Source organism: Vicugna pacos, chromosome 21 (genome assembly GCF_048564905.1).
Source record: "Vicugna pacos chromosome 21, VicPac4, whole genome shotgun sequence".
NCBI classification, from domain to species: Eukaryota; Metazoa; Chordata; class Mammalia; order Artiodactyla; family Camelidae; genus Vicugna; species Vicugna pacos.
Window position 1 is genome coordinate 25,432,342 of NC_133007.1, and position 27,793 is coordinate 25,460,134.

The 27,793-nt window shown below is 54.3% G+C and overlaps 3 protein-coding genes across 7 annotated transcripts; 2 read left to right on the forward strand and 1 right to left on the reverse strand.

The window, feature by feature from the left end:
• The first annotated feature begins 1,016 nt into the window (after positions 1-1,016).
• Positions 1,017-4,482, forward strand: MUC1 (mucin 1, cell surface associated). The gene is made up of 8 exons (XM_031689090.2): positions 1,017-1,205; positions 1,625-2,199; positions 2,299-2,351; positions 2,504-2,637; positions 2,781-2,902; positions 2,983-3,132; positions 4,124-4,239; positions 4,322-4,482. Exons 1-7 carry the CDS (start codon positions 1,148-1,150, stop codon positions 4,190-4,192), a joined length of 1,161 nt encoding a protein of 386 aa, XP_031544950.2. The 5' UTR covers positions 1,017-1,147; the 3' UTR covers positions 4,193-4,239; positions 4,322-4,482.
• A 1,148-nt stretch (positions 4,483-5,630) lies between these two features.
• On the reverse strand, positions 5,631-15,032 carry TRIM46 (tripartite motif containing 46). Of its 4 annotated transcripts, none has more exons than XM_006214656.3 (10): positions 14,854-15,032; positions 13,197-13,458; positions 12,612-12,955; positions 11,805-11,948; positions 11,582-11,677; positions 10,650-10,903; positions 10,260-10,381; positions 8,964-9,266; positions 7,856-8,153; positions 5,631-6,766 (listed from the first exon to the last, which is right to left on the reverse strand). In XM_006214656.3, the coding sequence occupies exons 1-10, from the start codon at positions 14,914-14,916 to the stop codon at positions 6,373-6,375; spliced, it is 2,280 nt and encodes a 759-aa protein (XP_006214718.2). In that variant the 5' UTR covers positions 14,917-15,032; the 3' UTR covers positions 5,631-6,372. The 4 variants fall into 4 exon arrangements, with proteins under 4 accessions (XP_006214718.2, XP_072802534.1, XP_015103775.2 ...); XM_072946433.1 differs by lacking the exon at positions 14,854-15,032 and adding an exon at positions 14,231-14,564 and having other exon boundaries at positions 12,612-12,886; XM_015248289.3 differs by lacking the exon at positions 14,854-15,032 and adding an exon at positions 14,231-14,564.
• Positions 15,033-15,528: 496 nt separating this feature from the next.
• On the forward strand, positions 15,529-18,223 carry KRTCAP2 (keratinocyte associated protein 2). 2 transcript variants are annotated; one of them, XM_006220359.3, is made up of 5 exons: positions 15,529-15,686; positions 16,011-16,165; positions 16,296-16,359; positions 17,777-17,843; positions 18,071-18,223. In XM_006220359.3, the coding sequence occupies exons 1-5, from the start codon at positions 15,680-15,682 to the stop codon at positions 18,189-18,191; spliced, it is 414 nt and encodes a 137-aa protein (XP_006220421.2). In that variant the 5' UTR covers positions 15,529-15,679; the 3' UTR covers positions 18,192-18,223. The 2 variants fall into 2 exon arrangements, with proteins under 2 accessions (XP_006220421.2, XP_072802536.1); XM_072946435.1 differs by lacking the exon at positions 15,529-15,686 and adding an exon at positions 15,712-15,812.
• Positions 18,224-27,793: the final 9,570 nt, after the last annotated feature.

Sequence of the window (27,793 nt, forward strand, 5' to 3'; positions counted from 1 at the left end):
CCTCGCCCAAATACCTCGGTCCCCCTTCCACGTAACTCAGGACGCCACCCACTTTAGCGCCATTTCCTCCAGACACCGCCCCCACACGCCTCAGAGTCCCCTCCTAAAGCTCCCAGCCCCTCGATGTATCAATGATATAGTGTGTTCCTTCCCTTCTCTGTCCAAGCCACTGACTCTTCTGGCCCAGACCCTGCTCTCCCCAGCCTCTCTACCCACACTTAGGCAGCGCCACTCGACCTCCTCTCTCTGGACGGGCGCAGCCCCTCAGCCCGCTCCGGCGGGCCCGGTGAGGCTCTGGGTGAACGCTAGAGGGCAGGAGAGCCCGGCCAGCGAGGCCGGCTGGCCGCAGCTACAAGGTGGAGGACTGGAATGGAAAGACCCTGGGGATTGGCGGAACTCAGATTTCTTCCTTTCTTAAGTGGAAATTTCTTCCCTCCCCTCCTTCTCGGGTGAAAGCCAAGGAAGGAACTCAGGCTGCTGGAAAATCCGGCAGGGGCGGGGACTGCGGGTTTCGGAGTAGAACCGTGTGTGCGACGGGGACAGGGAGCGGTTAGAAGGGTGAAGCTATTCCGGGAAGTGGTGGGGGGAGGGACTCCAAAACTAGCACCTACCTGACGCTGTATCAAGCCTTCCCCTTTTTTCTCAGCCCCCTGGAGTGGGACTTCAAGGGACCTAGTGAGAATGGGGCAATGGTGTAGGGGACCTGAGATTGAGCTTTCCCCACCTCGCTGTCCAGGACCTTGACCTAGCCCACTTTCCCTGTTACTTCTCACCAAGGCTGTTGTCCTGGGGCTAAAACTAGAGCCCTGGGGACTCAGCTTCCAGAATCCCTCCATTATCTTCTGGAGCCATGGAGTGGTGGGTGAAAGCGGGAGGCCAGTTGGAGAAGAAACAGGTTGTCAGAGGGTGGAGTGATTGGAGCCCACGTACCCTATTTGAGGGCCAAGAATGGTTGGGGAGGAGGAGGAAGCGGTAGGAGGTAGGGAAAGGGGGAGTGGGTGGAGTTTTGTCACCTGTCACCTGTTCTAGCTGAGCCTAGGGCGGGAGGGGGACCGGTATAAAGCAGCAGGCGCCTGTGCCTGCTCCACCTCATGCGCAGCGCCTGCCGGAGTCTGTCCTGCCCCCTCCCCACCACCTCACCACCACCATGACACGGGACATCCAGGCCCCTTTCTTCTTCCTGCTGCTATTCCCAGTGCTTACAGGTGAGGGGCACAAGGTGGGGGAGGGGGCTGCCTTGCTTCTGTGGTCTTCCCAGCCTTTCTGTGGGTTTTGCTTCCTGGGAGATGGCACCTGAAGAAGCAGCAGTTGCAGACAAGTGTGGCCTGGCCCAGAATAAAGAATAAAGGAAAGAAGCTAAAGACAGGCTGCGAAGAGACAGTCCCCCCCAGGAGAGTGGGTCAAATGTAGGGGACGGGGTGGTGGTGGAGTCAGGAGAGGTAAATCTTAGGAGGGATGTGGGAAGAGAGAGGGAGGCTGCCAGCAAGGAAGGAGGAGAAGGGCTGACCTAGGGGCCCACTCCCCAAATCCTTCTGGCATTACTTCTCTAGATGCCAGAGAATTGTATTTTCTCCTTGTGCTGATTTGTCCCCCAACCCAACTCTGTAACCTCAACTTCTTATAGCTGCTGACAACGGTTCTACGCTGACAACGGTTTTTACAACCTCTGACCATACAAGTGGAAATATACAGGCTTCGAGTAGTCAAAGCAGCCCAGCATCCAGCTTCACTGACAGAAGTGCTGTGAACACAGCCAGCAGCTTAGCCTTCACCCACAGCCCTGCCCAAGGCTCGGTCACCACTCCATTCTACAATGACAGCTCATCCCCGACCACCAATGACACCTCATCTCCAACTCCCAGCCCTGCCTCAAACTCAGTTGTCACTCCAGGTGCACATGAGAGCACCTCTTCCAAGGCTATCGTGACCCCAGACGACATCGTGACCCCATCCTCAGCTCCCAGCAACCACTCTGATATTCCCACCACTCCTACCAGTCACATTATGGAAACAATTACTAGCAGCACTAACCATAGCATAGTATCTTCCACCTCCACTGCTACAACTTCTCAGCAGTTGACTGGTAGTGTCTTCCTGTACTTCCTGTCTTTTCACATTATAAACCACCAGTTTGATTTTTCCCTGGAAAATGCCAGCAGCCCATACTACCAGGCACTGAGGAGAAACATTTCTGAATGGGTGAGTAGCTGCCTTTCCTCCACCATGCTCCCCTGAAGCAGCCTTCAGAACTCTGCAGACCCCTTGCATCAAACCTTAGTCATTTCCTTCTCATCCCAGTTTTCGCAGCTTTTTGACGGGAATTTCCTGGGCTTCTCATATGTCAATTTCAGGTACAGTTCTGGGGCATATGGACTCTGTGTGGGATGGGTGGATGTTGTCATGACTGTGGGGAGGGACTCGGGTACTTGTGGTTGGGTAGTGGGGGATGCGCTGACCTAGAAGCTGGGACCCATGGCTGAGTTGCTCATTTCTCTGTTACCAGCCGAGGATCTGTGGTGGTAGAATTAATTCTGGTCCTCCGAAAAGATATCATTGATGACAACTACCTGAACACAAATTATACTTGGATGATAGAACAAGCAACCATATATAACCTGACCATCTCAAGACTCAGCGGTGAGGCCACTTCCCCAGCTGCCATCCAGCACCATGTGGCCAGGGTTCCTCCAGCAGCTGGGTTCCTGCTTTTCCACTTGGCGCTAGTAGGGGGAAGGCCACCTCCTTTGGGAGACTGCCCTAACCACTGCTTTTCCTTTTAGTGACTGATGTGTCACTTCCTTCCTCTGCCCAGTCTGGGTCTGGGGTACCTGGCTGGGGCATTGCCCTGCTGGTGCTGGTCTGTATTCTGGTCGCACTGGCCATCATCTATGTCATTGCCCTGGTAAGTTCTCAGTCCTCAGCCCTGACCAGAGTCCCTTTGTTGGAAGGAACTCCATGGTCCCCCATAACCTATCTACTCAGGCTGTGTGTCATTGGCAACGAAAGAACTGTGGGCAGGTGGACGTCTTTTCAACCGGCGATGCCTACCATCCTATGAGCGAGTATCCCACCTACCACACCCATGGGCGCTATGTGCCCCCTGGCAATACCAAACGGAGCCCCTATGAGGAGGTGAGGATGGGTCCCACAGGTGGAGGGAGGCAGAGGCTTTGGCTGGGCAGGAGTTCTGAAAAGGGTACTTGGAAAGCCCAAAGAACTTAGAAGAGGTAAGAGGTGACATGAAGTAAGCAGGGAGGGCCTGACACGGAAGAGGGTGGAGGTCAGAGGACTTCTGGGGGAAAGGCCTGGAGAAGAGACCATGGAAGAAAGGGGACCTCAAGAGGGAGTGCCCCCACTACCAGCGCTTCCAGAAGAGCATTTGCTACTTGGTTGAACTGGTGCCGTGGTGGCTGTTCACTGGGATGCCCAGAGGGGAAATGAGTGCCCAGGGGATCCCTTCACGCAGGACTCACAAGGAATGAGCATCTGTGCCCCTACTTGTCACCCAAGAATGGAGGGCAGATTGAGACAGGCTCATGGGGAGGAGGGGGTCTCTGAATTGGGGAAGAAGTCTCACCAAGCCAGGTGAGCCTGGATGCCAGCAGTGGGTGGGGTTCTTGGAAATCTCAGAGGAGGTACAGACCCCTCCTCCCTCTTTCTTTTCCTGGCCTTTCACTCCAGGACCTAGTAAATAATTACTTGGCCACCTGGAGCTGGAAAGCCACTCCAGGTGGGGGAGGGGAGAGAAGTTTCCTTTTCTTGACCCATTTTTCCTCTGCCTGGTCACTTCCTTCTCCCAGTTTTACAGACACACATACATCTCCTTGGGCTGGAGGAGCAGAGAACGGAGAGGGAAAGGGGCAGGAGGGGAGCACAGGGGGACTGATTAGAGCCAAGGGGAAGGATTTAATGGGAGCAGAGGGAGGTGGAGTGGGCCCTGTTTACAGTCACCTGGCTGCTTCTGGTGACCAGCAGGTGCTCTCTCCAAATTAACCCTTTGAGAGCTAGTCAGGCTCCTGGGCCATTTACCCCAGCCTGGGGTGCCATCTGGGGGCCTTGGGGAGGAAGCTTCTCCCAGAAAAGCTTCTGCCCCTCACCCTGGATCCCTTCTCCCCCTACCTAGGTTTCTGCGGGCAACGGTGGTAGCAACCTCTCTTACACAAACCTGGCAGCCACTTCCCCCAACTTGTAGGGGCACATTGCCTGCTGAGTCCTGCCAGTGCCAGCTGCCTCTCTGAGGTTGGTTCTTCGCCGCTGGAGTCCCCTGCCCCCAACTCTGATCTAGGCTGGTGAGCTAGGAGTTCAGATGGGCTGCCCACAGTCTCCCTCACAGGCCCCGTCGAGTCCCCTAACCCATCTTAGCCCTGGCGAAGCCTGTTCGGAGTCCCTGGGGACATGCCTGAGGCAGTGACTCCCAGGAAGGCTGGCCTGGAAAGCGCCAAGATCGGAGTGGGAACCTGAACATGACTGAATAAAACACAGGCCTCCTCTGCACTGACCATCAACTTTTTTTTTTCCGATAATCTTTCATATCAACTTAAAAAAAAATTGAAGTATAGTTGCTTTACAATGTTATGTTAGTTTCTGGTGTACAGCATAGTGATTCAGTTATACTTATTCTTTTTCATATTTTTCATTACAGGTTATTACAAGTTATTGAATATAGTTCCCTGTGCTATATGGTAGGACCTTGTTTATCTGAACGCCAACTTCTGATCAGTCGTCAGTGGCTGGTAGATAGGATGGGCGGGCAGAATGTGTGTGAAAGATCTGGAAGGGGCCTTTGGGAGAGGAGACAGGAAGGAAAGAAGGCCAGAACGAGTCGGGTTCATTTGAGAGGTAGGAGGCTTGGAGAGGTGACATTGGGGCGCAGGAGTGCCCAGTGGAAGAACTCAGTCACCTCTCGTGCATGGCTGGCGGCGCAGAAGGAAGGAGGAAATGAAACCTCGGCGGCTCCAGCGGGCCAGCGTGACCCGGCTCAGCCCGCGCGCCCCAGGCGCTCCCCTCTCCTCGGGCCTCACTCTCGCTTGGGGGCGGGAGATGGCCCGCGCTCTCCTCTCCCCTTGGCACGGTGCCCCCAGGCGGCTCTATTCTTAGCTGTCTGGGCGTGAAGTCAAGTCCTTGGGCGGCGATAACAGCGGCAGAGTCAACAGGGCCACGATAAAAGCGTGGTGTCAGATCCGGGGGCTGGCGCCGGGCCGCGGCCTCTCCCCGGCCGCCCCACCCGCCAGCTGCCTCTGGGGTCTGCCACCCAGTACCCTGGGAATGGGGAAGTGGTTCTGGTTCCCTGCTCCCTTTGGGCCTGGGCACGGGGCCCGCCCTCTCAATCACATTCCCGCAGGGCCCAGAGCCGCCAACCCGACGCCCCGTCGGGCGCTCGACGCAAGCAGCTACCGGAGCGAGGCGCCCCCTGGTGGCCATGGTCGGCTCGGGCCTGGGCCCGGTGCAGACGTGCAGAAAGCTGGCAAGCCCCTGGCTTGGGGAACTCCTTCCCTCAGGCGCGCCAGATCCCCAGGGCACCTCTGTTCTGGGTAATGGCAGGGCCCCCTTGGTCCCTCCCGCCTGCCACACCCAGGACAGAAACTAAGAAGAACGGTCTGGTTCAGGGAAGGCAGAGACATCACAGGAAGGCCTGGCATCACAGTTTATTGTTTATAAACCATGAAAATGACAGCTGTTGCTTGGCACAGGCCTAGCAGTGCCCACCGCAGGGGGGCAGCAGCGGACACCAGAGGCCTTACCAGGCCCAACCCAATAGGGACACCCACCTTCAGCTGGGGCCCCAAGGGAGACTTGGCACATTGGCATGGGTGCAGGTCAGGTAAAGCATGCAAGAGGGAAAAGAGAGGGATAAGAGGCATGCGGCTGGGGGGTATAGGGACCCAAATAAATAAAGCAGGATGATAGGGTCCCTTTTCCCTCACCAGGGAGTGCCTGGGCAGTGTCCAGCCCAAAAGCCTGCCCGCCCCAAGGCTGTAGTTCAGCATCAATGGGGCAGGGAGCTTGGCAGGGCAGAGGGCAGAGCCGAGGAGCATACCCAGTGTTCCAGGTGCCCTCCCTCCCAATCAGCCTGGGGAGGAGCACAGGACAGGAATGGGGAAGGGGCTCTCTCCATGGCCTGGATAAGATGCCAAGGGCAGGGCATGGGGCAGAGACTGGATGGGGATGGGGGCCTGGATTAACAGGCAATGGAGAGAATGGGGGACATCCAGAGAGGTGAGCAGAGGAGAGTCCCTTGGTCAAGAGAAGGCCCTGGGAAGACAAAGACATAGGGGCAGGACCACATGGTAGAGTTTGAGGGAGAAGCTGCTGGAGGAATAACCTGGCTTCAGGAGAGTTGGAGGGCCAGGGCCCAGGAGAGGCCAGGAAGGGTCAGTCCAGCTTGGCGAAGCCCCCAATGGTGACCTTCCTCTCAGGCTTAGTGCCCACAGGCTCTTGTAGCTGTACCGCGCCTCCCCCAATGAAGCAAAAGGCCGGGCACACAGGTCCCGAGCAGTCCAGGGGGCACTCCAGGAGCCCTCGGAAGGACACAGCATCCAGGAAGGAAACCCGACCCCGCTCGTAGTCCAGGCAGATGCCCAGGCGGGGCGGCAGGGGCACTGTGCAGCTGGCCGCCGGGCCATCCCTCCCTGTCAGCCCTGCGTTCGAGCTGGCTCCGGCTCCCAGCAGGATCTTGCCCATGCCGATGGTTAGGAAAGCGAAGGGTGGTAACGCCTCCACTGTGGCATCCTCGGCACCGCTGTCATGCCCACTGTCCGGGTCGTACCTGCAGGAGTGGGAGTTGGGAAGGATAAGGTTGGAGGGTGGTGGAAGGGAGTGGGGGAGGGGTACCAGAGGGTTGAGATGTTGGAAGGATGGAATGTTGGAGAGCAAGGGGTTCAAAGGATTGATATGGGGTATTGAGAAGAAAACATGTTGAAGAGATGGGGGTTAGAATATAGGGTTGGGGTTTGGTTTGGTGGGAAAGGGGTATTGAAAGGAAAGCACATTGGCCAGAGAGGTGTGGGGGAAAAGGGGAGACAGGGTAGTAAGTTAATAAAGCACCTTAAAGAAATGCAGCGCTTCTGACATTGGAAGGTGGTGAGAAAAATGGTGCTGGAATATCATGCTGGTGGAAGGTCTTGAGGATTAGCAAATCTTAGAAGGATGAGGTGTTAGTGACTAAGGTACTGGGGAGAAGAGGAGGGCAGAAAAAGGATGTTGGGAAGGTGGATGTTGGGAGAGAGATGGGAGGGGGTCAGTGTCTTACATGAAGGGTGTTAGCGGGATGCAGCAGGGCTGGGGACCATAGGTTCAGGAAGGAATTGGTGTCAGAAGGCATTTTTAAATAAATGGGATGTTGGGGAAATGGGGGATGGAGTGCTGGGGAGAAAGGGGTCAGGGAGAAAAGCATGTATGGGAGGGTGTTAAACAGGATGTTACGATGAGAAGGTAGGGGTGGAAAGTTAAAGGGAAGCATTTTAGCGTGTTGAGAAAAGATGTGGGTGAAGGAGGTACTGGAGAGAAGAGGCTTTGTGGAGAAAGGATGTTAGAAATGGGCTATCAGGGAGAGAGGACATGGAGACTTGGAGAGATGGTGTGTTAGTCCTGAGTGACAGATGGAAGTGGAGATGGCTGCATTGTCTATGGTCCCGTTCCCCAGCCACTCCAAATATCAATCTTCAAAGCCCTTTCACTGAGCCCACAGTTCCCCCAACCACAGGCTCCCCAGCCTGGCTTCCCTGCTCTTATTACATCCTCTTAAGCTCCTCCCAGCTCCATCCCAGCAAGTGTGTACTCCCCTTGCCGACCCTGGCCTGTCCCCAGCACCCCCAGCCAGATCCCCATATCCCCATCCCTCCCAGAGAGGCCTGACCTGGGGCTGATGACGTCGGGGGCACCCTGGAAGCTTTCCTGCAGCTTGCTCTCCAGCCCGACGCCCACCTTGACCAAGTAGGAGGCTGGGTCTACGGCACAAGCCCAGTAGCTGCGGCCCTGGGTCACAGCCACGTCGCCCAGGACCACGTCCACACTCAGGTGGCAGCCCGTCAGCAGCCGCTCGGCAGCCAGCAGCAGCGGCAGCCCTGGAACACTCCGCACCGCTCGCTGGTCCTTGCTGATGGCCAGCCGCTCTCGGCTTGTGCCCCAGCGGCCATCAAGGAAGAAGTGCAGGACTGGAGGTGGGGAGGGTTGAGACAGAAGGAAGGACTTCAGGGACGAACACTGGCACTGGGGACCTCGAGGTGTCAGCACGAGACACTGGGAGATTTCAGAACATGGAACAAGTTGCCGAGGGATGGGCAGGGGGCTCTGGGGAACAGGGCCTGGAGCACTGGAATGGGGAGCATAAGAAGAGAAGGGGCATCCCAAGTGGGCATGGGACCCCAGGAAGAGTTTCAGTGATGACGAGCGGGCACAGCAACCAGCCTCCCAGACCCAGCTGATTCCAGTGCTGCCTCTCACCCCTTTCCTGTGGCTGCCCCATGGAGGGCCCCCACAGCAGTCCATTCCACCTGGCGACATCCCACTGCCATTAGCCTGCACCTTCCAGCCCACACGCTGATGCTCATGCCTGGCCCTGGCACCCAGCCCCTCATTCTTCTGCCCCCTACTTGGGTGGTGATGTGCCACTATTATGCCCACACCCAGAGTCCCCACTATTTTCTGGAGAGTCACTCTACCAACATTTATGGAGCCTAAAACTTGGCTAAGACTTTACACATACTCATCTCACTTAATTCTCACAACCCCATGAGATCAGTACGTTATTATCCTGACAGAAGAGGAACTTGGAAGCTCAGGGAGGGTGAATAACTTGCCCAAAGCCACACAGTTGGCAAGAGGCAGAGCTTGGATTTGAATCCAGGCAGTCTAGCTCCTGAGCTAGTGAGTGTGACCCACTGTGTTATGCCATCTTTCTCTCCAGTGCCCACCCAGCACCAGCTGTCAGTGCCTGGGTCCCAGCAGACCCTGTGCCCACTCACCGGGTGCCGGGGGCGTGTGCAGGTGCACGTCTTCACTGTACTCGCCGTAGCCGGCCTTGTTGCAGCCACGGACACGCAGCACATACACAGAGCCTGTGTCTGGGTTCTCCAGCAGGGCGCTGGTGCCCCTCACCTCCTCCCGCCGCTGCCAACGGGTGGGGCCCGGCTGGGCTGGCACATCTGTGCGCCGGAACTCAATGGTGTAGTGCCAGGCAGGTGGTGAGTGAGGGGGCAGCCGCCAGCACAGGAAGATCTGGTCGTAGGCAAAGGTGCGCTGGGTGTCGATGACCGGAGCCTCGGGCACTGTTGGAAGAGACAGCAGGGGTCAGTCAGGGCCTGGCCACAGGTCTGGCGTGGAGGGCAGGCAGGAAAAGGGAAAGCAGCGGGAGCCGGGGGGGTGAGTGTGGGTGAGAAGGGTCTGAGGAAAACACCTGTCTGGGCACTGGGCAGGGATGCGCAGGGCAGAGCCCAAGGGAGAAGTGGAAGAGGCGCTAGGCAGAGAGGCAGGAGGCTGGTCAGCCACTCCCTCAACTCTGGCCTTGGCCCTCAGTTTCCTCCTCTGTTAAATGAGGGTATCAGGTCAGTTGGGATCCCTTCTTTCTATGACCCTTTTTATTCTGTGAGTAAAGAGGAGCCCCAGGAAAAGGCAGGCAATGGCCACTGGAACCCAGGCAAGAGGGCACTGAACAGGAAGGAGGGAACCAAGGAGGAAGGAGATAGACGCAAGGGTCAGCAAGACAGAAAATGTGGAACAACAGAGGGCAAGCAGAAGCTTGATGGCAGGGGACAAAGGTCAAGGGGAAGAAAAGGAAAGTCTAGAGGGCAAAGGTCACAAGGACAAAAGGTCAGAAGGGCAAGGACCGGGCAAGGACCAGGCAAGTGCCTATGGAAGGCATTAGAGAGCCAGAGGGTACTGGTGGGGGGAGGCCCTGGGGTCTGGTTAGGGCAGGAAAGAGGAGCAAGCCATGAGGGGTAGCCGGGCTGCATGGGAGTGGCAGGGCAGGGCAGGGGGCCTGGCGGGGGCAGGACCCCCGGGGCAGGGCCGCTGACTTGCCTGGGGTGCTCCGGAGCAGAGTCCGCGGTGGCCACAGCCTACAAACAAAGAGAGGGAGAAGCAGCGCTGAGCGCGGTGGGACAGGGTGGCCGGGGGGGGGGCGGGGGGGCTAGGGGGGTGGGCGGCCGGCCAGGCTGGGCAGGAGGCTGAGGAGTTCCCCGGTGGGCACTGCCCCCCGGGCCCGCTGCTGGGGAAGGAGGGAGGAAGGCTTAATTGGGCACAGGGCCTGGCCATCTCCTCACCTCGCAGGAAGTTCAGCTCTGTCAGCAGCTTCATCTCACGCCCCACATCCAGCTGGCAATGGCGGAAGGAGGAGCTGGCAGCTGGCCGGAACATCTGGAGGGCCTCCGTAGCTCGGGTAATCCTGGGATGGGGGCCGGCCAGGGTCAGGCGCTGCCATCTGAGCGGCCACCCTTCTCCTCGATTCTGCCTCGCCTGCCCCTAAAGCCTTGGTGTCTGCTCTGGGTCTCTTCCTTGTCCCTTCAGATAAGGTGGGTATCGGTTTGGCCTGGGGAAAATCCTCAGCGCCCAGCTCTCCAGCGGGCAGCACTCTCGACGTCTTCTATCTTGGCTACACCCACGATGCCTCTACCTCCCAGGAGCCCTTGCCCTTATGCCAGGCCCCTGAGTACCTGTTGTGCAGCTGTTTGGCTGCTTGCACAAAGCAAGGCTGGTCTGTTTCCTTAAGAACCTCCTGAGCGTAGCCCACCAGGCCTGAGCCATCCAGCAGGCTCCGGTGCTCCTGGATCTGGGTGCTGAGACGGGCCAGCCGCTCCTGCTGGCACTCCTCAATGGCCTGAAGCAGTGATGCCCGCTTCTCCTCCAGCACAGCCCCCAGCCCCCGCACCAGCTGGGACACCTCCTCCTTGGCCTGCTGACCACTCACCTGCCCAGAGAGCAACATTTACTATCTTCTTGAAGGCAGCACCTGCACCAGCCTCCTGGGGCAACACAACACGGGGCAAGGATCACCGAGGATCTGGGGAAATCCTATCTACCCTTTCTAATAGGGCCAGGCTCATGGTTCTATAGGCACTTGTACACTTAGATGGGCTCAACTCCTGACCATTCATGCTAACCTTCCTGGATCCCCACCTCATAATCCTGACTCCTTAAGGGCTCTCCCCAAATAAAAGAGGCCATGACCGAGCTAACGTCCACCAGCATGTATGCCATCCTTAACATCCGTCCCCATATCAGCTGATTCAAGCAATCTGGCAAAAGGTATCAGAGCCATTGCCTCACCCTCCTTGGTCCAGGGATGTGTGCTATCCTCAGCAGGCAGCTGAACCTGAGGGCATCAGAGCTACATCCCTGGGGCTTTTCAAGCGCTCTCCCTATCCTGGGTGCTACAAAGCCTGTCCCCACTGTAGCCTCAGGTACAGCCTGGCCTGGGGTACTGCTATTTCTGACAACCTGGTTTAACCAAAACCGTGACACATCCATGGACCCCACACGGGCTTCCTGAGCTTGCAACCAGGTGATTGGGCTGTGCCCATCCACACCCCCTTCCTGCTCCCACTCCCAGGGAGGGCGCAGGGCCCCCCTCCATGCCCTCCCTCACCTCAGTGTGCCTCACGGTCTCCTCCAGCTCACAGATCTGGGTCTGTACTGTGTCCTGGTTTCCCAGGATGTATGTCAGGCTCTTTGTCAGCTTATCCTGAGGGGGAAGAAAGAGGTGGGCATCATGCCCACACCCAGGTCCAAGGAAGCCAGCAGTTAAGAGGAGGAGGGAGAGGGTGTGAGTGTGGGTTAGCACTTGGGTTGAGTGAGGTGGGGGGCCTCACCTTGAGGGCCTGGTAGGCACTGAGCACTGGTGTGATCTTGTGGCCGCTATGGGTGCGCCGCACACGGCAGAGTTGGCATACCAGCCGTTGGCACGTCTTGCAGTAGTGGGTCACCTCTTCCTTGTGATCTGGGCACATCAGGCCCTAGGGACAGAAAGAGCAATGAGACAGTTAGCCAATGGTGGGTGTCGGGGTGCTGACCTACCACAGAGCGGTTTGGTGCCCTCCCCTTGCTGGCAGGCTGGGGATGGAGGGGAGTTCAGCTGGTGATGCTCCACAGTGCCACCTGGTGGTCCACCCTGGCATCAAAGAGAGCCTTTCCAGCAATCTCTAGGCATTAGCCTGGCTCCTCCCTTCGTTTACCTCACAAAAATGTGTGGTAATAACAATAACGATGATAATCTTAGCCCTGTGGTTAATAATTAGCTTTGTCCACCTTGTTTACTGCTGTCGCCCAACGCCTAGAATAGCACCAGGCACATAGGTGCTTGATAAATATTTGTTCAATGAATGAATGCACACAGACATTTTCAGTGCACAAATAACTTTCACAAACATTATCTCAGTGATCCTCTCAACAACACTGCAGGTAGGGATATTGCAGGGCAGATACTAGAATCCTCATTCAGCAGAGGAGATGGAGGCTCAAAGAAGTTCAAAGATGTGTCCTTTTTTGTTACCGTAAAAGGAGCTTGGCAACAGCAACCCCCTGGCCACCTCCTCTGGGAAGCCTGCAGCACTGGGCACCCCCTCCTCCCCAGCACCACCACGCCTGTCCCTTCCCAGGCCCCGTAAGGGCTGGCTCACCTTGGGGCGGAAGGAGAGGGTGGGCAGGGTGGGCTCATGCTGGGCCTTCTGAGTGCCCCAGGGGTGGAAGAGCTTGAAGCACTCGTTGCAGAAGGTGGCGCGGCACTCAGTGCAGCCCTTGGTGGCCTCTAGTGGTGGGGGCTTGCACAGCTGGCACAGGATGGCGCCACCCACACTCACACTCTGGCGGTACCGCTCCACCACACGCTCCAGGGTCAGGTTCCGGAACAGCCCTGCCAGGCCCCGCTCCCCCAGCTCCACATCACCCTGGCAGGCTGGGCACGGGAACATGATCACCTGGGGGTGCAGAGCACCTCGCTTCCGCCCGGGGTATGTCCCAAAGCCTGTGGATGGGCCGGGGAGGTAGGGAGGTGAAAATTACAGATGGCTTGGGGTGGGGGAAGTCTGTTCAATTAAAAAATTGCTTTTTATAGTTTCAGAGCTCAGTTCTCATTTGAGCCTGGATGGGCAGTATCTCCACCCCCTGAAAGACAGACAGATGCCTCTGGCCAGTGATGGACCCCTTCCATCGTTCTGATGGACATCCCAACATCCCCACCACCATCCCATAGGCCCCAGTCCCACCTGACTTAAGCAGCCGGTCCAAGCGATCTGGCTTGGGGAGAGTTCTGCGGGAGAGGCGGGGACTTCGGGTGGAAGGGGTGGAGGCAGGAGAGGTGGGCTCCGAGCTAGGGTCCCCACCATGGCCTACATAGCCCTGCTGGCCCAGCACCTCCCGGGCACAAGCCTGGCACACATTGTGTGTACAGGGCAGCACCAGTGGCTGTTTGTACATCTCTTGACACACTGGGCATAGCAGTTCCTTCTCCATGTTCTTCATACTCGTCTGTGGAGGGACCAGGAGGTTGGGTCAGAGCTTGAACACCTGGCATAACTCAACAGGCCCCTCAGCTGCCCTGAGAGACCCAAGAGTTCTCAGGAATGGGTAAGACACACTGCTAGGGACCAGACAAGCTTTGGATTTTCCCCAGCACCAGACTTGGCCTGGTTCACAGGCCTTTCCAGCTCCCTGTCTCTGGCTTCAGTTTCCCTCCTGCAGAGCTACAAGCCTAAGGAGGAGGGATTGTTGGAGCTCCAGCCTCTCTCAATTTCAAGCCCCACCCCCTTCACTACCTCAGTGCCAGCCGGACCTGCAGCCCCTCTCACCTGGCCATTGCCCCATCCCCCCATCTCTGGGCCGCCTGCCTCGGCACTTCTCTCAAGGACACCGCCCATTCTGCAGCTCAGTGCGGACCCCCGCCCCCTTCTCTGGCACCTCCGCTCCCTCCCCACCCCGCGTGACTCCTCCCTATAGCCAGGCTTTCTCCATCCTCCTGCTCACCCTGTCTGTCCACCTGCCAGCGGCTCCGGCCTGCAGCCACCCTAGCTTCCATTCCCCATCCTTCACTTCCCCACCCGTCTCCTCCTCCCCTTTCGCCCCCCACCGTCCTGTCCTCCTGCTCCCTCCTCCACCCCCGCCGCAACCTGGCCTGCCACAACCCCCTCCCCAAGCAAGGGAGAAACAAGCGCCCCGCCTACTTGCCCCCTCCCCACCGGAAGTACCCCTCCCTTTTTTGGTGGCGGGGGTCCTCAAGCTATGCCCCACCCCCACACCTCACCTTGGTCCCTCTCTTCGCAGCCATCCCGGTCAGGGGCGCAGCTGACACAAAGGAGGGAGGGACAGGGAGGGAGGGGGAAGGAAGTGGTGGGGGGGAGCAGGGTTGGCACCGCCCCTGGGAGAGCCGGGCACGGGTTGCCATGACAACCGCAGGCTCGGAGGCAGCCCTGAGTGGGGGTGCAGTGGGGTGGGGTCTCGCAGAGGGGTCCAAATTGGGAACTGCGCCGTGGGGCCGCTCCTTCTTCGCCCCTACCTGTCCTCAGTTTTCTTGGAAAATATCCAGGCTCACTCACTCTCCCTCCTCATAACACAACCCCAGTTGCCCTGCAGCCCCAGCCCCGATACACGGTTGGCGGCTCCCCCCAGGCCACCCGTTGCGTCCGGGCAGCTCCATGTTCCTCATACCCCAGCAGATGGACGCCTTTATGGCATTCACCTCTGGGCTGCTCCCGGGATTATCCTCTCATAACTGCATCCCGACCCTCCCAGTCCTTTCTGCCATCACCAGCCCCCTGTCTACATCCTAGCATCTTGCGAGATGAGATCCCCACCTGTTCAAAGTCCCGGCCTGCCTGGGACCCCTATACTCCCCCTCCCCTTCCCCTCGACCCCACCTTAACTCACACTGATGCGGACCAGTGCATCCATGATGGAAGAGAAGGTCTGCATATCCTCACCCTCAGCCATGGCCCTACCATGCCCGCCCGCCCCCGGGTGCCCGATCCCGGCTGCGGCTGCGAACCCCGGGCTTAATGCAGGAGCCCGGTGGGGATGTGGGGAGGGGTGGGATGAGATGTAACTGCGCATGCTCCAGGGACCAGGCTCGAACAGCGCCCGTCGAGGTAGGAGGTGGGAAATAGTTTTCACCCACGTGGTTCTTTGAAGGCGGTCGGGGGGTTGGGTAACATGGGATGGTATTTGAGAAGGGAACCATTTCTTATGTTCAAATTCTTCATTGGTTCCTAATCTTACTAATATAAAGGAGGAGGATTGTTTCAGAGAAAGATGAGCTCCAGGATGAGAGGACTAGATTTTAGTCTGGGTAAGAGTCCACAGGAGATGTCGAGGCAATGATCATGGAGGAGGGGGGAGAGTTTTGGTGAACAGGCACTAGAGCTGACATAAAAGGCAGAGAAGATAGGGGTGGGCTAGAGGTTATGGCCCATGGGCCCAGTGACTTGAAGAGTTAAGTGCAGCTTGCACTGAGAGGCAGCAGATGATCGGGGTGCGGGGAAGGGCGGGGGACCTGGGTGGTGGCCCAGGTTGCTCTGGACGCAATATTTCCTCCCTTCAGGAAGAGGGCGCTGCACCCAGTCGCCGAAAGGGAAAACGAGGCAGACATGAGGGAGAAAGGAAGTCGGCGTTGGGGACTGACGCATGCGCACAGCTAACCGTTCTCGGTTCGACTCTCCTCCCGGACAGAGACGCGGATTGGACCCGAGGGCAGGGAATGATGGGTAACGGGACCGGCGGCATCCCCCCAGACGGACTAGTAGGGGTCGGGGTTGGGCGGATCAGCCTTCGCGGTCCTCTCCCCGCCGAGCTGACGTGTCCTCGGTTCCAAGGGGCGGGCATTTCCACGGGTCGGGATGGTTGGGGCATCCGGGGTTGAGGAATTCCTGGGGGTGCCTCGGGGTGTGGGGCGTTGGGGAGGGTGGCTGCAGGCCTGGGAGTTTTTGAAAGTGGTCGGGCCCTCGAGCTCCAGGAGCTGCCGAATCTGCTTGCAGCTCCTGGAGGGAGGGCTGGGCCTGACTCTCGCTGTCTTCACCCATCCGCTCCAGTGGTGGGTACAGGCACCTCGCTGGCGCTCTCCTCCCTCCTGTCCCTACTGCTCTTCGCTGGGATGCAAATGTACAGCCGCCAGCTGGCCTCCACCGAGTGGCTCACCATCCAGGGCGGCCTGCTTGGTTCCGGCCTTTTCGTCTTCTCTCTTACTGTATCCTCTGCGGTGGAGCAAGCAGAGGCGTTTGAGGATAGGAAGGGTGGAAGGCCACGCAGGCTTGTTCCCATTACCCATACAGCCCTGCCCCCATTGCATGCCCTGCTCCTTAACTCTCTCAACCCAGGCCTTCAATAATCTGGAGAACCTTGTCTTTGGCAAAGGATTCCAAGCGAAGATCTTCCCTGAGAGTAAGTGAAAATTGGGGGTTGAGTATTGGAACCCTCTCCTGTAACCTCCACCAGCATGGTATTCAGTTTGCATGTGCTCAGATAGTAAAGTTTGTTTGGGAGAAAAAAAAATGTGTTTACTAAGAGTGTTTGAAGACAGATGACATTTTTGGATCCAACACTTTTCTAGCTCCTGGAATTGGAGCTAGAAGAGAAGGCTTCTGAAAGCAAAAAAACTCAGTTACGTCCTGGCCAGTTCCCAGGGAAGGTTTGAGGGGAACAGGCAAGTTTGGGGCTGTTACGCATACATGCAAGGAAGGGTGTCCTTTTCCCCCCACCCCCTGCCAGAAGCAGCAGCAGCTGGACCAAGTTCATTGAGGGGTTCTGAGGTGAAATTGACCCAATGTTAGTGAATTTTATTTATTTGAGATGACTGTGAAGAGCCTAATTATTAGATACACCAACTTTCTATTGTCAGCAGGAATCCTGACCAAATTAGAATAAGTGTTAGATTGTTTTCCCTTTGAAAGGATCCTTCTCTTGCTCATGTAATCACGAATTGATGATTTAATTGTTTTTGGAGAATTAAGTTCATAAAGCAAATTAGGCGTCAAGGCCAGATCACCTGAGGGATGCCTCATGCCCCACATTGACAGCAGATGCCATCTGTTGTGAAACTCTCACCGGGTAGAACAAAGACCTGTCACTGTGGCCCTTGTTTCTTTGCCCTCCTTGCTCTCTCCACCTGGCCCTTTTGCAGGCTTCCAGAGCTCCTTCCATACAGCAGCTCCAGGACTTCTCTCTGTTAGAATTTGTTTCCAAGTGTATTGTCTTCATTTGCTTATGAAAGAAACCTTTGTTGTGGGGCCAGCTTCCAGGCCCTCTTCACCTGTCCTGCTGTCCCCAGCTGGGCAGGGGGGATTGCCCTTGCCATCTGCTCTCCCACCTTCCCTCCAGTCCTACTCTAGATACCTTGAGACCCTTTTCTGTCCCTGTGGCTGTGTGTATCCAGACACTCTGCAGTCCAACCTATATCCAGGGAGTGAGGCCCTTGACTCCCAGCACTGGTCAGCCAGTTTAGTGAGTTGATCCCCACTGGCTGGTTTCTGTTGGAAAGGCCTTGACCCTCTTCCTCAAACAGGAGCAAGCCTTGCCCTTTAGACTGTGCTATCACCTTTCCTTTTCCTTTTTATTGGAGGCAAGCCAGGATAGGGAAGTTAAGTGGTAATTAGGGGCAGAGCTGGCAATGAGCATGCATCTACCTCCATGTCCTGGACACCGATAAGGCCATCTGAGCTCCTCCTGCTGTTGTCATGCCCTACCCCTCTTAGCAGTTCCCCAAGGATTGAGAGGGCCGCAGATTTCTCCTAGACTCCATATATGAATGCTTGGTATTTCCATTCTGACCGCCACCCTCCTTGTCCCCTCTTGCCTCTAGTTCTCCTCTGCCTCTTGTTGGCCCTTTTCGCATCTGGCCTCATCCACCGAGTCTGTGTTACCACCTGGTAAGTGCCTGACAGCTGGCTAAGGAGGGTAGCATCCTGTCCTTTGGCACTGGATCCTCCTGTAATGGTTCCAGACTTCCCCATACCTCCCTCCCACTCTGTTCTCCCTCCTTCCCTACCTTCCTAAACCTGAGCCTGGATTCGCTCCCTGATGCTGGTTCTGCCCTAGGAGGTACCACATGGCAGCATGCCCACTGATGCCGTGTCCTTTCTCCTTCACCCTATAGCTTCATCTTCTCCATGGTTGGTCTGTACTACATCAACAAGATCTCTTCCACTCTGTACCAGGCAACAGCTCCAGTCCTCACACCAGCCAAGGTTACGGGCAAGGGCAAAAAGAGAAACTGACCCTGCATGTCTAATAAAGTTGATTCTTTGTAGCTCTGTGAGCTGTGATATGCTGTCGGCCTTTTCGGCCAATGCCTGCGTGGGTGTGCCCAGTGTTGGGGCGGATGGGTACCTGCTGTTCTCAGACCTTGGGGATGGTAGGGCTTTCCTTCCTCCAAGGTTCATTTTTACCAAGTATTTATTGAGTGCCATCAGTGCCAGGCACTGGAGTGGCATACGCTTGTGTAAGAGCCTCATCATGGAAGAAAAGTACATGAATGATCTGCAGTCTTGCCCTTTGGGAAAAGGGGTAAAGACTGCGATGCAGGAAGGCCTGCCCATCCGAACTGGAATAGATCCTAGAACAGAGGAGTAAGGGAGGAAGAGGCCCCTTCCCCCCGCCCCTCCCCCATGAGATTCCATGTACCCTGTGAGGGCTTTGATACTCCAACTCCCCACCCTGAGCAAACGAGCCCCCTGCCCTTTCCGCCCAAGTCTGCGGGTGGGGATTCCCTACTGATGTTGCTCTTCTGGACCCATCTCATCTGTTCTCCAGCATGGACATATGCCTGTGCTTAGAAATACTCCCCAGGTTGATCACTGTCCCTATCCTCTTTGTTCTGATGCCTTCATTTTTCTCCTCCGTTTCATAGCCAAGGGATTAAGAACTTCCCAAATTTCAGCAAAGGATAGAAAACGATAGGACAAGGCCACCAACCTTGGAGGCCAGCCTTAATGGAAATGAGGGGCATAACTTCTCAGGTCCTCCTCTGTCCATGCTCTGCCCAGAGTGTCTGTCCTTTAAGGCACCTAGGCACTCTCCCCCGTGCTGGACGGTGTGAGCTTTAGGGTGCTTACTGTCCTTTGGTAAGCTTCGCATTCTCCAAAGTGGCTGATAATGGGCAGTGAAGACTGGTAGGTTGGTTGAATGAAAGAATCTGCCCTCCTAGAACAGGAAATCTTGCACATGGGATGTGCCTAAGTTAGGGAAGAAGAACCAATGAAGATGAAGAAGTGAGTCAAAGGAGTTTTCTATTCAAGGATTAGAGCCCCTTCCTTCCCCAATGTTTGTAGCCAGAATCCTGTACCCTTTCTCTATCCCTAGGCTGGGGGAGTGCTGTGCAGTTCACCCAGATTGCCTGCAGAGGGAGCCGCGAGCCCATGTCTTTCTCCAGGAGACTAGCAGCACTCAGCTGCAAGTCCACCCTGAGAGCTGGGAGGGTTGCTGCTGGGTCTCTGGGTTCTTACTGAGTCTCTCCGGTGGAAGCCAACTCTCAGAGGACCTGAAAGACTGGCCCATTTGGGAGGGCTGAAGCCTGAATCAAATCTTTTTGCTCCCCTAGGCTGGGAATGGAGGCAGAGAGAGTTCAATGGCGACCAGAGCCTTCCTGAGGGAATGGCAGCTCTAGCTCCAACTTACCCAGTGATGGTTGTGGGGGGCAGGGTTCCAGGTGTGGGACGCTCAGGGAGAGGAAACTGTCCGAAATGGGTCCTGGACTTCCCAGGGTGGCTGGGCTGGTTCTAGGTCTTACTCTGCCAAATCTTGACTTTCTCCTGATCTGGAGTGGGAACAGTGAGCAGAGAGCCAGGTCCCAGCCAGGAGAGCACAGACACAGCTGGGTGGGGTCTGGCCACCTGAGGGCACCATGCTTCCCAAGATGAGAGCTTGGATGGGGCCAGGTGAGGGGAGGGCAGGGAGGAGCCCAAGAGCATGTGTCAGGACAATGCCAAGGGATCTGGGCACCTGCTGCCACTCACTGCATAGGCATCAGGGACAGTATGTGGCCCAGGAATAATGACCCCTTCCTCAGGAAATGGGTGCATTTACTAGGCAGATTGGTGCCGACCTCAGCTCTCCGCCCAGCCTGTCCCTGGGGTGCCTAGTTGCTGGCTCCCTGCAGCTGACCTACCAGTTAACCCTGGCAGGGGTATCCCAGCCACCTAACACCATCATTAAGTAAGGGGGCGTGAGGCCATCATGGCTTCTGCAGACCTGAAGGTGAGAAGGGCAAAGGTGCTAACCTCTTGGCCCAGGGACTCCTGAGGCTCTGCTCCACCCTGGAGGCTGGTGGCCTAGGGGAGAGAGGGGAGGTCCCACCCCTGGAGGACAGAGGGAAGCCAGATGTTTCCTCCTGCTCCCTCACACGTGGCCCTGACACCCGCCAGCACCCGCTGCCTGCTCCGGAAATAGGAGTAAATAATACCGGGGGAGGGGGCCTTGGATACAGTGGGGAGGCTGGCAGGAGACGGCTCCTGGCCCAGAGGCATGCTCCTTGGGGCTGGAGGTGATGAGGGCAGTGGGAAGGTAAGACGAGGGGGCTCCCCTGCCTGGGCAGAGGATGGGCTCCCTCAGGCTGGCACTGCCATGAGGGCACTCCTGGCATTTGGGGCAGGCCAGAGGGTCAGAGTGGGGGCGGGGGCGCCCAGGGTAGGGAGGGGGAGTCCGCGCCAGGCCTTGGCTCCAGCCCTTTCCGGCCCTTATTGTCCTTGGTGAGAACAGGACGCTGTCCCGTTCCCACTGCCCGGCCCCCCAGCTCTGCTCCCCAGGGGCTTGGGAAGGATGTTGGGAAACAAGAGAGAGCCAGAGACTGGTAGAGACAGAGATGCTGAGAGACTCAGAGACAGATACAAAGGGGAAAGGTTCAGTCAAAAGCGAGTATTGAAACTCATTGTAAGCGGAGCAGGCTGGGCGCTGTGGGAATCACGGAAGAATGGGCAGACCGAGGCCCTGCCCTTGGGGACCTCCGGGCTGGCCTGCCCTGTGCACACTCCTCCTTGACTTAGGGTCACTCAGAGAGCCGCCTCCTAAGCAAACAATGGCTGGAACCATTCTGGGGGCACAGTTGGTGGCACTTAATCGCTCCACCTCAGGTATGTTTCTTTGCCTCCCTCCCAAGGGACTGAAGTCCCTCAGGGCAAAGCCAAAGCCCACCTCCCTACCCACACAGGGCTGAGAGCTAGCGGGCCACCAGAGGCTGCACTGTAAGTGCAGTCTGGTTGGTTTGGTTGTGTTCCTGCCCTGGCAGAGAAGCCCCCTAGCTGGCCCTAGAGTTAGGCACCGCATCACCTGGGCTGGAGGGCAGTGTGCAAATTCCCTGCCCTCTAACAGCAGGAAGCAGCTTTTAGAGCTGCCCTGTCCTTCCCCTGGGCCAGGTATTTCCACCCCAGCCTCTGCAACCACAGGCTCGGGGTGGGCCTCCTCCCTTCCAGCCCTTCTGGGCCTACGGTTCTCAGAAACCTCTCCCCTGTGAGACAGGCCCTCGGAAAGATGGAGAAGTCCAGGTCCCTTCTGTCTACTGAGGTTCCAGATAACACTTCAAAATGAAGAAAAACTGAGGCATGTTTGAAATGTGTACACTTAACAGATGAACACTTTTTAAGACAAAATGACAATACAGTATAATCCTACTAGTCACAAGGTCATTACAGGATTTTTAGAAACGTTTCTTTCACTGGGAACTGCGGCCCTATTTCATGAGGTAAAGTTCTGTGATAACAGGTGTATCGGATTCATTGTTGGATTCTTTCTACGTTTGTATATATTTGAAAATTCCATAATAAACGTTCCATCATTTGTATTGTAAGTCCCTTCTTCCGGTTCTGTCGCTGTGTGACTGTAACCACACCTGGAGACAACATCAGAAGTCTGAACTTGAGGCCCCATGTGACAATGAGGCCTGAGCCAAATGGCCCTTATGGTCTGCGAGGAGCCCTTCTCCGAGAACTCCCCGCACCTCAAATAAGCGAGAAGTTTCACCTACTTTGAGGCTGAGGCTGCGCCGTCAGGAGGGACTGAAAAATGGAATTCCTGTCTGTCCAGATCAAGATCGCACAGGAAAACCTTTCACACACCCCCATTCTGGGCCACGAGTTTCCCAGAGGGCTGACCTCAGGCTGCTGCGAGGGAATTTCCGGGGCTGAGGTGCCTGCACACCTGTGTGTGAGGGTCAAGGCTAAACCTCAGATAGTTTCCATTCTACAGTATGTAGAACAGTAGGAAAGAGCCCTGGTCTTGACATCAGACAGACCTACTTCCAGTTTCGGCCCTGACACCAGGTGAGGGTCCTTGGGCAAACGGAGTGATCGCTCTGCACCTTAAATTCCTCACCCGTAAAATGGGGATAATAATACCTGCTTCCAGTTGTGATAGAGAGGATTTGAATTAAATAATAATGTGGAAGAGCCTAGCATAGGGCTCCACCTTCTAGGCATTTGACAAATGCCATTTTTCCCCTGTGAGATGACAGCCACCACCTTGCACTGAGCATTTACCACTTGCCAGTCAACTAGTGCCTTACAGACAGTCTCCATTTCAACACTTAGGTTATGAGATTGACACTCTTACGCCATGTGATTAATTCTATGTGTCAGCTTGGCTGGGCCATAGTGCCTGGATAGTTGGTCAAACTGGATTACTCTGGATGTTTCTGTGTGGGTGTTTTTGAATGAGATTAACATTTAAAACTGGACTAAAGCAGATTGCCCTCCATCATGTGGGCGGGCCTCAGCTAGCCCACAGAAGGACTACATAGACACTGACCTCCTCAGAGAAAGAAGGACTTCGGTGGCAGATAGCTATCAGACTTGAACTGCGACACTGGCTGTCTCCTGGGTCTTCAGCCTGGTGGGTTCCCTCGCCGTGTCTATGCTCACGTGGGCTGGGACCTGGCCCCCTGCCCACTGTTCCCACCTCTGGTCAGGAGGAAGTCAAGACACAGTGAGACCCTGCAGATTTTGGATTTGCCAGCATCTCTAATTGCATGAACCACTACCTTAAAATAAATTTCACACATATATCTCCTATTGGTTTTAGTTCTCTGGAGAGCCCTGACTAATACACCTGTTACAGTGAAATGAAGTGGGGTAAGATGAAAGAGAGGTTAAAATCACCTCCTCAAGATTGTAAGGGAAGGCAGGGCTGGAGCTGAAACTCAGATCCATTGGTGTGATGCTTAACCCATGTGGTTACAACGTAGCATCTGACTCCCCCCAGCTCTGACTCATCTCCTCACACTACCCCACGCTCCTCCATCCCACTTGGCCTCCATGTGTCCCCTGTGTCAGACATACGTCCACCTCGCAGACTTTGTACTGGCTGTTCCCACTGCCTGCAACACCTGTCCGGCCTTCTCCCTCCTTCACCTCATTCAGGTGTCCATGCAAATGTCTCCCTCTCAGAGGGCCCCCCCCCGACCATATATACCAGGGAACACTGGCACCCTTTAGCCTCTCACATGGCTGTTTTTCTTCATAGTACTTCTCACTACTTGATATGTTAAGTGTTTGTTTCCTGTTTGGCACCCATCATTTCACTGAAGTAGAGAGTTTGTCTGTTCATTGAAAGCTTCATTGAAAGCAGAGCTTTTTGTCTGCTTTATTCACTAGAACACTGCATGATGTAGAGGAGGTACTCAGGACACGTCTGTTAAAAGAACCAAGGACCCCATTAGCAACACACCATTGTCACACTTTGAGTTCTTTCAAACTCGGCTCCCATCCTCATGAACTCCAAACTGATGACTTCTCAAAATCAACCAAATGTTTCTGTCCACTGCCAGGCCTGTTCCTGGCTCCCCTTCCCTCAGGCTATCATCTTCTCCCATCCTGGTCTCCTCCAGCTTACCTGACTCAGCCAGCCCCTTCTCCAATCAGCAGCACGATCTCGGAATTACCATTTCCCCTGAAAGCCGGGTTGTAATTTTGTATGTATGTGTCTTTGTTGATTACATGTGTGCCTGTCCTGTCACCCTCATGGAACTGTGGGTGCTCGGGGGACAGTGATGGAATCAACACAACCTAATCACCTGGAACCTTCCTCAAGGACCCAGTAATTACCATGGTACCTGTGGGTGCCCAGAAATCTCTACTGCCTGATGTGACACACGCAGGCACACATGGGGGTCACCTGCTTCTCTAAGGGGGGAAGCTGCTGACACAAATGCTTTTAAGGGGTCTTTCTTTAATAGCCTGAACCTGGCCTGCCTTTCCAGCCTCATCTCTTTCTAGCCACTCCCTGTGAAGCAGTCTATGTGCCAGAGACAAAGGATTACTCACTATGAACTCTCAGGCCTCCCTGCCTTTGTTCAGGCTTTCCCTTGGCTTTGCCTTTGGGGCTTTGGGCCCCCCACCCCCAGCCCCAACCTGAACACTCTTACTCATCTTTCTAGTAACACCGAGGGCTTTAGGGCCTCCTTCACAGAGGCTTCACGCCTTCCCCCAAACAGTCAATCCCTTCCTTTGTGTTGAATGTAATTTTGCACATTCCTCCATCTTCAGTGTACGTTGGAATAAGGGCTCCCAGATTTGGAATTTGTCTCTCTCTGAAACCAAAGTCTGCCAAAGGAGAAAACCCCAACAAACATGAGAAAACTGAAGCTCAGAGAGGTTGTGGCTTGCCCAAAGTCACAGAGCTAAGCCAAGGAAAGCACCAGGACCCAACCTGAGGCCGTCTGGCCTCTAAAAGCCCAAACTTTAAACCCCCAAGCTGACTGCCTCTCATATCCTGCTACAATCACATGTACTTGTGGCCTGCTGTGGCTGCAGAAGGGTGATGGTCTGCAAAAAGACTGAAGAGAAAGGAGTTGGACCGTAAAAATTTTGTCAGATGCTATCCAAAGCCAAAGCCTGTGTCTAGCAGGTGGGAGTCTCGGGAGTAGTCATACTTCCTGGGACCAGGAGAGCTGGTCAGTGTCCCTGGAGACCATCAAATGCTAACCTATCCTTCCTTCTGTCCCTTATCTTACATTTATAGACACCCTCTGGGTTTCCCACGCTGTGCTTGGTCCTGGAGATACAATGGTCCTGGGCAGGCCAAGCAGGGAAACAAAAAACCTACAGCTCAATATGGTAAGTGTCATCTATGAAAGGGAGTCTGTGGGATTTCAGAGGAGGAAGATGGTGTCCAACCCTGCAAGACAGGGTCAAGTCCAGGAAGGCGGCCTGCAGGGCGTGATGCTTGAGCTGAATGTTAGGGTAATACGTACCCACATTTTCTTTTATTTAGGTTCTCACTGTTCACATTAAAATTTTTTTAATGCACTGGGAATTTATTTTGGTATAAGATGTGAGGCTAAAATCTAACTTAATTTACTTTTTCAAATGATAAGCTCATTGCAAATTCTTTTGAAACAATCCATCATTCATCACTCGAGATGCCATATCATATGCTGAAATGGTATATGTTTGATCTATGTCTTCACTTTTTTCTTCTGTTCCATTGATCTAGGGAGATGCTATACCACCGTGGCAAAGTTTGCAGGCTTTGAGGTCAGATTATCTGGGCTGTGCCTCAGTTTCCTCATTTGTGAAATGGAGCTAATAATAGTACCCACTTCATATGGTGACTGTGAAGATTAAATGAGATTACAGACAGAAAGTACTCATTAAGTGTCTGGCACAGAGTAATCAATAAATGAAATGAATGTCAGCTGCTAAGACCATCCCTCTCTGCCCCTTCCTACACCCGTACCCAGGAAGGTGAAGTTACTAAGCACCCAGCTTTGAGTCAGACGGGACAGCTCTGCTACTTCCTACCTGCATGAGCTGGGGCAACTTACTTACCTTTCACCTTCTCTCTGCTTTTTGTTTCCTCATTCATACATGGGGATATAAAAGCACCTACTGCACCCTGTTGTGAAAATTAAACAGGCATTGTCACACAAGGCATGACATATAATAGCCACTCAATGAATGTTTAATCTTTTGCTGATTATTATTATAACATTATATTTATTATCTGGCCTTATGTGCTGTAAGGCAAACCCCTTCTCATTATCTTTCCCCCTCAAGATTTTCTGGGAGTGGCAATCTTCCAGGGCCAGGTCTACTGTGGGTGAGTAAGATAGAATTTCTGGATCTGGAAAGCTGATGTCTGGCCCTTGAACTGTGCTGAAAGTCACTGACTAGTGAGGTCTTGAGTGGGCAACCTATAGGATTTTGGGGGAAATGGGGGAGGGAGTGGAGGTGAGCCTTTGAAGTTCATATAGCAGGTTTTAAAATATATTTTTATTTTGCCTTAACTTTGACTTTAACAAAGGAAGTTTTGCAGTTTTAAAAGCCAACTAGTTCTATAAGGCATTTAATGAAAAATATCACCCTCTGCCCCATTCTGCGACCCCCTACACACACCCTCCTCCATAAACCACTCTCAAGTTTCTTGGTTGCTTCTTTTGGTGCTTACCCCTCTGTCTCTCTCTCTATATATATATATACATTTTTTTTTAAAGGAAGGCACTGGGGATTGAACCCAGGACCTCAGTGTGCCAAGGACATGCTCAGTGTGCCAAGCAGTGAGCTATACTCCCACCCCCTCTATATTTCTAAATAATACGCTCATATTATGATTTCGTTTTTCTATTTTAAATATAATCAATTGACTGCCTGCCATGGAAGATGGATAGATCTCTCTAATCCTACAGATCTAATCCTGTAGATCTTTCTAATCCTGACTCTCCTCATATACTCCCCTCCTCCACCCTATCAATTCAAATATATTCCAATTTTCAGTTAAATCAATACTCAGTGTTTACATCATTATGGCTGTGAAGATATTCTTCACAGCTGAGTTATGCAGTGTTTGTACTAAGACTCTGTGAATCTGTAAAAACTGCTTTTATTAATTAACATCAAGGACAAGGGGCTGAGAAACTTTGTTCTCTAAAATCAGTCACAACTTTCCTTTTCTTGGGGGGGGAGGTAATTAAGTTTATTTATGTGTGTATGCATGTATTTATTTATTTATTTTAATGGCGGTACTGGGGATTGAACCCAGGACCTCCTGCCTGCTAAGCATGCGCTGTACCACTGAGCTCTACCCTCCCCATCACAAACTTTTCTACCTGAAATCAATCAGTGAGAATGGAACATCACAGCCTTGCCTGGAGGACTGAGCCTTGATACAGAGAAGCAACCTTGATTTCCAACCTAGGTACAAAGCTTCAGATATTGGGGTTTTGGACATAACATTCTATGCTTATCTTAATTATGTAGTTATCTAGTTCATAATTACGTAAAATTAATTATCTTAAGTTTATAATTTCCAAGCAGACCCTCAGTTCACTTCTCAATCCAGGCTGTTGTTAATCCCTTCACTTACATCTGTACTTGCCTTGAACCTATCAGAACACTGCTTCACTTAAAAAGCACCTGAACTCAACCCTTTCTCATATCCTGTAATGACCTGGCTTTTTCCTTTGTTTGATGAGCAGCTGAACAGTTTCTCCTGTGTGTGTTCTCTCTTGTAGCAGCAAGTAAATACAGTTTATGTTCCTAGTGGTCTTTATCAGACAGGCTTTTATCAATTCTCTTCCCTTTCTTTTATAACTCTTTGTTTTCCCTGAAGTTGATAATTGCCTGACCTTTTCTTTTACTTGGTTTTCTATGTACCTATCATGAATTCATCCCACAAACTCTGAAAGATGTATACACACCTTCTCTTAATACCTTAAACACATCAGGTAATTTCTCTGTCCCCATAATTTTTTCCCTTAAAGACACCCTCCCAGATCACTTCTTACCCTGGCTCCAAGCCGTGCTGGTGCCTTCCCTGAGTTTCTCTTTAAAATATGACAGCCTAGGCCGCTCTCCCTTCTGAGTGAGACAGACTGCACTCTGTCTATGGAGTG